Source organism: Salarias fasciatus, chromosome 3 (assembly GCF_902148845.1).
Source record: "Salarias fasciatus chromosome 3, fSalaFa1.1, whole genome shotgun sequence".
Classification (NCBI taxonomy): domain Eukaryota; kingdom Metazoa; phylum Chordata; class Actinopteri; order Blenniiformes; family Blenniidae; genus Salarias; species Salarias fasciatus.
In genome coordinates, this window is record NC_043747.1 from 29994424 (window position 1) to 30004495 (window position 10072).

General features: G+C 47.9%; 1 protein-coding gene across 1 annotated transcript in view; it reads left to right on the top strand.

Annotated features, from left to right (window-relative positions):
- The first annotated feature begins 7141 nt into the window (after positions 1 to 7141).
- The window catches only part of ctc1 (CTS telomere maintenance complex component 1), a 50321-nt gene continuing 47390 nt past the window's right edge, over positions 7142 to 10072 (top strand). The window contains exon 1 of the mRNA XM_030084892.1: positions 7142 to 7246. Coding sequence (XP_029940752.1) covers positions 7187 to 7246 — 60 coding nt within the window. The 5' untranslated portion in view covers positions 7142 to 7186. The remainder of the gene's footprint in view (positions 7247 to 10072) is intronic.

Sequence of the window (10072 nt, forward strand, 5' to 3'; positions counted from 1 at the left end):
CCCGATGAAGGACAGGGCCAGGAGCGCCACCCCCCCCCCCCCCCCAGGACCAGGGCGGACATCGACCATGGCCAGAGAGCCACCGACCCAAGAAGCACACGTGTGTATTCTTCTTTAAATATAACTGGTTTTCGTAAGTACACATTACTTAGAAATAGCCAATGTGATGTCTGTATGTTTCTCTATCAGACATAAAATAAGACACGACAACTGTGAGTTGCTGAGTAAGTCTTCCTTTAGTGAACCCCTCATGTAACAACAGCCGCCAAACGCACAGGGCACAAGCATCCCATAATAGTCTGTTTCTTAAAGTGGCAGCCCCATGTTTACACATTACATCTCCCCCTCTTAAAGATAAATTTCAATTTGCAACCAAAATTTTAAATTTACAATCTAATTATCGCTGACTCCAAACATCAGGAACACAGATTATGAAGTCCATTTCAGGTACATTACATACAATTGGCTATAACACCACATTTCAAACATTTAAATTTCCATACTTCCGTCTCCTCCCCCCAAACAGGAAGAATAACATAACTGTAACCGAGAAGAGAACCAAAATTTTACAACACATCTGTCAAAACAGGCCAAACAGTGTGGACCAACCATTAACCAGCGTTTTTTTTTTTTTTTTTTTTTTTACAACTCACAGATCAAGCTCAGCTGCTGGTTTACTCACTCTGCCTGAGCGAGTTACCCTGGACCCTGGTGTAAGAGTCTCTGGAGTCGAAACTGAGGGCTCCTTGGTGGTCTGATCAGAGTCCACAGTCTTTGAGTGTGCAGCAGGATCCACATTTTCTTGAGTGGGCCTTGGGTGGTAAGGCCAGCAGGTGGCGCCTGTTTCTTCTGTAGCGCTCCCCTTGAGAAGTCTCCGCTGTGTAAGATCTGGGAGTGGAACTGGCACTCTGAACCACAGCTGGCATGGTCCAATGTTTCTGTCCATCCAGTTTCGTGAGTACAGAGTCCCCCGGGCTCAGTGGAGGTAAAGACTGCACTCCATTCCTGCGATTGTAGAAGTGTGCCTGTTTTTGTTTGGCTGAAGCGTCGGCCTGTTGGATTTTGTCCATGTCAGGCCAGCTTGGTTTCAGATTGTCCTGTAGTATAGGCAAGGTGGTTCTGATTTTCCTGCCCATCAACAGTTCTGCAGGACTGACTCCTGTGGAAGCGTTGGGGGTGGCCCTGTACGTCATAAGGGCCAAAAGGGGGTCGTCCTGTCTCAAAATTGTCTTTGCAATCTGGACGGCTCGCTCTGCGTGTCCGTTGCTCTGAGGGAAATGTGGGGATGATGTCACGTGTGCAAAGTCATATTCCCTACTGAAGTCACTCATCTCTGCTGAGGCTAGTTGTGGCCCATTGTCACTGACTAACACCTCTGGGATACCATAACGAGCAAAAGTAGCTTTAAGCCTAGTTACAACCTGGCTGCTCGTAGTTGTAGGTAAGTGTAGTATTTCCAAAAATCTAGAAAAGTAGTCAGAGATCACTAAGTAGTTCTGCTTTTTGAACTCGCAAAGGTCCACTGCTACCTTTTGCCATGGTCAAGATGGGAGAGTGCTTGAAAGTGGCCAAAGTTGCTTGGTCTGCCGCGGCTTCCGTAGTTCAGGGTGCGCGCAGACATGCAATGGAGCTGTATGAGAGCGCCCTGTTTGGGTTCTTAAAATGTACTAAATGACCTCGTTAAGAATTAATTATGGACGTTACGCGCTCAGGACACTTGGATTACAGCGGACGAGCAGTATGAAGGAAAATGGGAACGTTTTGTGGATTTTATGGACCATTTTTTCTGTCGGGCTCTGTCGGTCCCTGTTTGTTGACCACGAAAATCCCCAAACATCTCCAACTGCATTTGAATCGTCAAAAAAGTGCTCCAGAGTGTTTCTCAGCATGAGGGTGAGTAGAAAATGAGGCCAAATCGTTTTTTGGGTGGAGTATTCCTTTAAGCTGGAACTTACGGGACAGCTCTTTGTCTTGAATGCCCACGACCAGACGATCTCTGATGTGCTCGTCCCTTTTGCCTTCAAACTCGCAATGTTCCGCCAGTTCGTACAGCACACGGATGTATTGTTCTGCACTTTCCCCCGGCTGCTGGCTGCGCTGACAGAAACATGCCCGCTCGTGTATGATGTTGCGGCGAGGAATAAAGTACTCATCAAACTTCCCAAGCACCACGTCGTAGTTTTTCTTGTCGTCTTCATTTTCAAAGTTGAACGAGCTGAAAATCTTTTCCGCCTCGCTCCCCATGGAATAGATCAGCAAACTCACTTGAACGTCTCCACCGTCCCGGCTAAGTTTTGTTGCTAGCCGATAGCGGGAAAATCTTTGTTTCCACTCGGGCCAGTCGCCCGGCCGGTCAAACTTAAACTCACTCGGTGGATTAAACTTCGCCATCCTGGAGCTGAGTTCTTCTCATGTGAGTCCCGTTTCTGACACCATGTGATGTCTGTATGGCTCTCTATCAGACATAAAATAAGACACGACAACAGTGAGTTGCTGAGTAAGTCTTCCTTTAGTGAACCCCTCATGTAACAACAGCCGCCAAACGCACAGGGCACAAGCATCCCATAATAGTCTGTTTCTTAAAGTGGCAGCCCTATGTTTACACATTACAGCCAAAGTAAAGATTACAAGAATTTTCTGTGTGGAAAAAGTGTCCTAGCTTTTTTTAAGTAAATGCCACTCCAATTTCTTTTCAGTGTAATGGCTCTGCATAAATGATCATCCAAAGTGAACATGATCACAGTCCGGCCTGCGTGAGGACGGGTCGTCCAGCCATTCCTTCCATCCTGAGGCAAACGGGTCCTGTTAGTCATTCAGATCTGCAGTGAGCGTCTCCGTCCTGGACATGTCCACTGGGATGTCCGTCCACAGGTTCAGGGACAGCCTTTTTTCCTGCAGATAGAAGAATGTTGAACAAATATCTCTGTCTTTCAACATTCTTCAGGCACGAGTCCCAAAAAAAAGGTTTTACTTTCCAAAAGTAGGTAATTCCCAAAAATGTCTTGCATTGCACCGTGTTCTCTCTCCAGTAAGTTCTGATAACCTGGCAGTCCAAAACACGTGATCATGTTCAGGGGCGTAGCTGGGATGTATTCCACATGGGTTTTCATGTGTCAAAGGGGCCTTCATGTTTGGCACGCCGCATTGCACACAAGATTAGAGGACAGAAAAAAAGCTAAAAAAGTGCAGTAAATAATAATAATATTGGGCATGTTCTATCCGCAAAGAATCTGGTCTCCTGAGTACAGGAACTACTGGTGATACAGCTTAGCTGCTACTAAGTAAAGAAAATGTGCGGAAACGATGGTTCAGTTCTTCTCTTTTACTGAAAAAACGCAGCATGGCATCAGTGAACACATCACCACGTCCTGCAGCTTCTTCTCACAGCATGCAGAGAGGCTGCAGTTCAGGGGCCCTTCTTCTTCTGTGGTGTCTGTAAAATAAGGTTGAACATGCAAACAGCACCCCTAGTGGCATGAAGTGCAAATGCAGTCATGGCCCCATTAGGTGGGTTCCCGACGTGTCAGTGTAAATTATACGGGGGGTTTCAAGTTGTGTCGCTGATATCCGACGTCTGTCGGGGCCCCCCCTACCTGCAACTAACCGCTGAGTACTCGGAAAAGGGCCCCATGAGGGGGGTTTTCGACACGCTGTTGTCGCAGCGTCCAGTGCAGCGCCTTTAATTTGTCGTTGAAACTGACTGATGTCAGCCGTCCCTCGGGGCCCCCTCCAGCTCAGGGCCCCCCTATGTGCAGCAGCCTCTGGCTGGACAGAAGCAGCTGCTGCTCACTCCGCCTCGGATTTAAACAAACAAACAAACAAACAAACAAACATCCTCGGCAGTGGAGTTCACCCCAGCAGGGCCCGTGTTTTCAGAACCCACCAACCCTACGTAAATTTCGCCTCTGGTCATGTCAGCCTTTGTGTTTCCACCTTTTCTCCAGCCGGCCGGGGAGTCAGTTTTCTTCATGGCGGGGCTTCTGATGGGGTGTAATGAAGTACCTGATCAGGGTTTCCCATCAGAGCTCTCTCCACTCTGAGCTGCTGAGCTTCCACTGATACTTCCAGATCGTCGCTGCTCTTCCTCCGTCAGAGATAATCCTCCCTCCACCTCCCCTTTGGTTTTAATGTCTGGAGTGAGATGTGCCTTCATCTTTATCGGCCCTTTATATGGACCTGAGACGATCCCTCTGTCTTTATTTGAACCATTTGGTTTATTTGGAGGAAACTGTGTGGTACACACCACTGCAGGACCGCAGTGTCCTCTTCTCATTTATTCTCTCTCTTTGCTGTTTTCCATGTGTTAAGTGTTAGCTTTATCCTTTATAATGTCCTGGTATGGGAGAGGAGGTCAGAGGTCAGAGGTCAGAGGTCAGAGGTCAGGCCTTCTTCAGTGTTTTTCCACTGTGCTTCATATGAGGGATGAACCAGCAGAGGCTGAACCTCAGTTGTGCCGCCAGCAGTGATCTGTGAGGGGAGGAAGCCCCGCCCTCCTCTTTCTTTCAGCAGCTGTGAAGTTTTGAATCAGATTGGAGTCTTTTACCCTGACGTGTATATCCAGATAACATTTGGTCCCATTCATTAAATTGTTTTTGTCCTATTTCTATTGGAAGGGTTTGAAATAAGTATAATAAGTTGGGTATAATGTTTATTTTAATTGAATCCAAGCTCTAGTATGGAATGAGATTCCATCTCGCTGTGTCCTCTTTCATTTTTTTTTCCAATTAGTCGATAGTTATATTGAAGTAGTTCTGTGAGATCTTTGGGTATTATGACCCCTAAATATTTAAGAGATTCTGTTCTCCACACTGGGCGGTACTTATTTTAAATTTCGTCTGGTGGGTTTAATTGTATTTAAGCATCCATCCATCCATCCATCCATTTTCTTCCACTTATCCAGGACCGGGTCGCGGGGGCAGCAGTCTCAGCAGAGATGCCCAGACTTCCTGTCCCCAGACACTTCCTCCAGCTCCTCTGGGAGGATCCCAAGGCGTTCCCAGGCCAGCCGAGAGACATAGTCTCTCCAGCGTGTCCTGGTCTTCCCCGGGGTCTCCTCCCAGTGGGACATGCCCGGAACACCTCCCTAGGGAGGCGTCCAGGAGGCATCCTAAACAGATGTCCGAGCCTCCTCAGCTGGTTCCTCTGGATGTGGAGGAGTAGCGGCTCTACTCCGAGCTCCTCCCTGGTGACTGAGCTCCTCACCCTATCTCTAAGGGAGTCCAGCCACCCTACGGAGGAAGCTCATTTCGGCCGCTTGTATCCGGGATCTTGTCCTTTCGGTCATGACCCAAAGCTCAGGACCATAGGTGAGGGTGGGAACGTAGATTGACCGGTAAATCGAGAGCTTCGCCTTTCAGCTCCTTCTTCACCACGACGGACCGATACAATGACCGCATCACTGCAGCCGCTGCACCGATCCGCCTGTCAATCTCACACTCCATCCGTCCCCCACTCGTGAACAAGACCCCAAGATACTTGAACTCCTCCACTTGGGCTAGGGTCTCTCCACCAACCTGGAGGGGGCAAGCCACCTTCCTCCGGTCGAGGACCATGGCCTCAGATTTGGAGGTGCTGATCCTCATCCCTGCTGTATTTAAGCAGTTGTGTTTTAATGATATAAATGTTCTATCCTGATAACTGGCCCAAGTGTTCAAATGACTGCATTAATGTGGGAAGACAGTTTGTTGGTTGACCTAGAAAGATCAAAGTATCATCTGCACAACTCGCCACTTTCTGCTCTCTGCCACGGACGTCAGTTCCTGCTATTCTTTGTTTTGTCTCACATGTTGATTAAAGGGTTGTAAATATAGTGTGAACAGCGATGGTGAACACAGCCTCGCCTCGTGCCTCTGTCCAGAGTGGAACTATTTGATAAGCAGCCGTTTACTTTAATCCTGGCCCCGGGTTTGTTATATAACGCCTGTACTGTTTTAATTATTGCTTCATGGAAGACACATTTATGTAGAAAACTCCAGTTTACTGACTCCAAGGCCTTTTCTGCATCAATACTGATTACTGTTGCCGCTGTTTTATTCTTTTGTATATGATCAATGATTTTTAATGTTGGTCGAATATTATCTTGTGTTTGATGCTCCTTAATAAAGCCTGTCTGGTCTTTATGAATCAAATTGGGTAAAAACCTCTCTGGTCTTCTTGCTATGAAACAACCTGTATTCTGGATTAAGAACTGATTCCGGTCTATAAGATCCACACTCTAATGTATCCTTATGTTCTTTAGGAACAGCTGATATTACTGCCTCCTCCCAGCTGGTGGTGTTTGTGCCTTTTTTGAGGTCCAGTTTAACGTCGGGAACATCACTGGTGTCAGCTCTTCCTTCAGCTCCCTGAACCGTTCAGCCGTAGATCCATCAGATCCTGCTGATTTATGTAGTTTGAGTTTGCTTACTGCGGTTTTTAATTCAATTATTTGTTATTATTCAATTATTAGTTGATTCTGTTCCTCATCTAGGACTTTTAAAGTCAAAGAATCTCGAGTCGTCTCTTTCGGCTGTGCTGCGCTCCATCTTAGAGTGAAGAGTCTCATAAAATGCTTCAGATGCTCCCAGCATTTCATTGAGTTTACTCTTTATTGTTTTAGTCATTGGATCCTTAATATTTAGAATGGTGTTCTGTGCTGTTTTCTTTTTAAGTTTCCAAAACTTTCCTAGATTTAGATCCTTCATAGAATCTGTTTTAGAAACATTAGAATGTTCTCAGTTTCATACGGAGTCACAATATTAATTTCATTTCGTTTTCATGATTTCCTCCAATGAATCCTGTGCTGTTGTCTTTTGATGTTTTTTTCTCCAATTCTTTAAATTCATTTTGTAATCCTCCCAGTTTCTTGTTTCTCATCATATTTTAGTGGAGGGTGTTTCTGTAATCTTCCCTCTCAGAGCAGCCTTCAGGGCGTCCCATGAACCAGGAGGGGAGACGTCCCCCTATCATTTATGTCCAGACAGACACGGATCTGTCCTCTCCTCTGTCCTCTGAAGAGCGCAGTCTGAGACACCATGAAGCAAACCATCAAAATCACAGAATTTAACTTTGGGCCTTCCTCTCCAGCAGGGGGCGCCGCAGCTCCACGACCGGGGAACTTCCGGTCCAGCAACAGGAAGTAGTTCAAAGGCTTTCCGCGGGAGTGTGGCAGCTGGTTTGTCGGGAGGAGCTGGTCCTGAGGCGGTTCATGGAGCCCGGGGAGCCCGGGGAGCGGCTGCTGGAGGTCTTCAAGCCCCGCAGCGAGGCCGTGAGTACAGCCGGAGACCGCGAACGGGGGGCGGGGGGCCGGGTCCGGAGTCCTCTGGTGTCCTGTTTACCGGTGTTATAACTGTGATGGTGTCCGTGTTAACTAGTGTCCTGGATCTACTGCTGTCCGTGTTAACTAGTGTTGTGGTTCTACTGGTGTGCGTGTTTGATGGTGTTAAGACTCTACTGGTCTGCATTAACTAGTGTCGTGGATCCGCTGGTGTCCGTGTTAACTAGTGTAATGACTCTGATGGTGTCCGTGTTAACTAGTGTTATGACTCTGATGGTGTCCGTGTTAACTAGTGTCCTGGCTCAACTGCTGTCAGTGTTAACTAGTGTTGTGGCTCTACTGGTGTGCGTGTTTGATGGTGTTAAGACTCTACTGGTGTCCGTGTTAACCAGTGTCCGTGCTAACTAGTGTTGTGACTCCGCTGGTGTCCGTGCTAACTGGTGTCCTGGCTCTGCCGGTGTTGTGGTTCTACAGACCGGTTTAAAACCAGAACCTGGCTTTAGAGGAGAGCAGGCAGGAGACGAACAGCTGATCCGTGAACAGAACGTCAGCGGGTGAGAAGAAACACGGAAGTGCTTCATCAGAAACACATTTTATCAGGATTCATAAGATCTTCACAGTCGGAGAATTCCTGAAAACCCAGATTAGTCTCTGAAGTGAACCCTGTGCTTTCTGTGATGAGTCTTCAGAAGATTCATTTTGTTCTGTCTTCTCTCAGAAACATGTTGGAGGTCAGTGACGTTCACAGTCTGGACCTCTGATATTTCTCATTTCAGAACGTTTCCAGACAGTTTATCCTCTGCTGTCAGTATAAAACATCATTTACTGGAATCAGTGGAGGAACGAAAACCTCCTTTAATTCTTCCAGAAACCAGTCTTGACCTTTATTCTGTCTCTGAAAGGACGCCGGGCGCTGTTCCATAAACATATGCTGATATGGACTGGATGTCTTCAGACCCAGAGCGGGGGCGGCGGGCTGGCGCCGGCTTGTTGACCAGCTGAGCTCTCTAACGCCATTTGTAACGCTGATCTTCTGCTAGTGTTCGTTTCCTGACTGTCTGAGCCACGCCTCCACCAGAGTTGGTCTTCTTTCTTTTAATTAAAAACACACACACACACACACACACACACACACACACACACACACACACACACACACAAAACAATCTCTGAGGAGTGTCTGAGGAGGGTCAGTATTACTGCAGACAGTCGGCGTTCTCCACCCCTTTCCTTAAAGCCTCAACCAGAACAGCTGAACAGGACCTGAAGACCAGGACCGGTCCAGTAGGGACCTCGAAACATGCTGGATGTGGAACGGGCACAAGCAGGAAGCATTCAGATTGTAATCAGATTACCTGCATCCATTATTCAAACCAGATACAGCGTTCCGTCCCTGGTGGAGCGCTCTCAGCGGTGGTCTCGCTCTCCAGACTGACGGGAGAACCTGGTCTCTGCTGATCTGGTCTCGGTGCTTCAGGCTGGGTTTGCTCACCGACCCAGGCGGGTTCTGGTTCTGGTTCTGGTTCTGGTTCTGGTTCTGGTTCAGAGACACTCTGTTCTGTCTCCATGAGGCTTTCAGCTCAGTGGACAGCGCCCCCTGCTGGAGACCAGGTGTTCTCAGGGCTGCTGGTCTCCTGGAGTCCCACACTGACCGGTGGACTGTCCTCCAGTGTCCATTATCAGAGAGTGACGTCCTCCGAGGACGGAGGACGGAGGTTTCAGTCCCCAGCAGCGGCTGCAGGAGACGGATCAGTCTTCTGTCCTTTAACACCGACAACAGTCAGTTTGTCTCTGAAGGGGACGGAGGGAGTCCCTGCTGTCCCCCTGGGGGGGCTGGAGGGGGAGTGTGTTGGGGGGGGCTGGAGGGGGAGTGTGTTGGGGGGGGGCTGGAGGGGGAGTGTGTTGGGGGGGCTGGAGGGGGAGTGTGTTGGGGGGGGGCTGGAGGGGGAGTGTGTTGGGGGGGGCTGGAGGGGGAGTGTGTTGGGGGGCTACAGATGGTTGGATAATAACCATTAAATAGTAGAGGTCGACCGATATGGGTTTTTTGGGGGCCGGCGCTTTCCAGATTTGGGCAGCCGATGCCGATGTGCAGAGCCGATTTTTCCAATTTGATATTTAGGCCGATTTTTTAATATGTATATATATGTATATGTATATGTATATTTTTATATATATATCTTTATATATATATTAGGCGTGTAACGGTATTTGTATTCGTCCCGTACCGTCACGGTACGGGGGTCACGGTTCGGCACACACAATCACACGACGAATACACCAGTGAGTAAAAAAAAAAAAAAAAAAAAAATCCAACCTTAGATGGCGGTAATGAGCCTAAAAGCTGCCGGCAACCACCATTACCACAGAAGAAGAAGAAGTAGAACAAGCAGGTCCAAACATGAACAAACAAAGAAGAAAGTACAAGCGGAATGAGCGCTGCAGCGTGTGGCGGAGCGGATTAAACGGGAGAGTATTTGTTCCGTGCGTTCCCTCATACGGAGTGACGTGTGACGTGCCAGTAAACGGGAAGCAGCACAGTCAAAAAGCCAGCAGAGAACGCCACGGTGGTGGAAAAACACTTTTTTAATACAAAACCCCGACATAAAAAACATTGGAGAGGCGAGATGGAACCAAATCGCGCAGCAGCGAGTTGTATAAAGAGCTCTATAGCAGAATACGAGCGATCGCCAGCTGGTGTTATGGATTAACTGGATCCCGTGTTAACGAATGACAGCGGAGGTCTGTGTAACACATGCTGATTACAGCAGTTGTTCAAGTAAGACTCACAAAAGACTTTAAACGTATACACTCACTGTA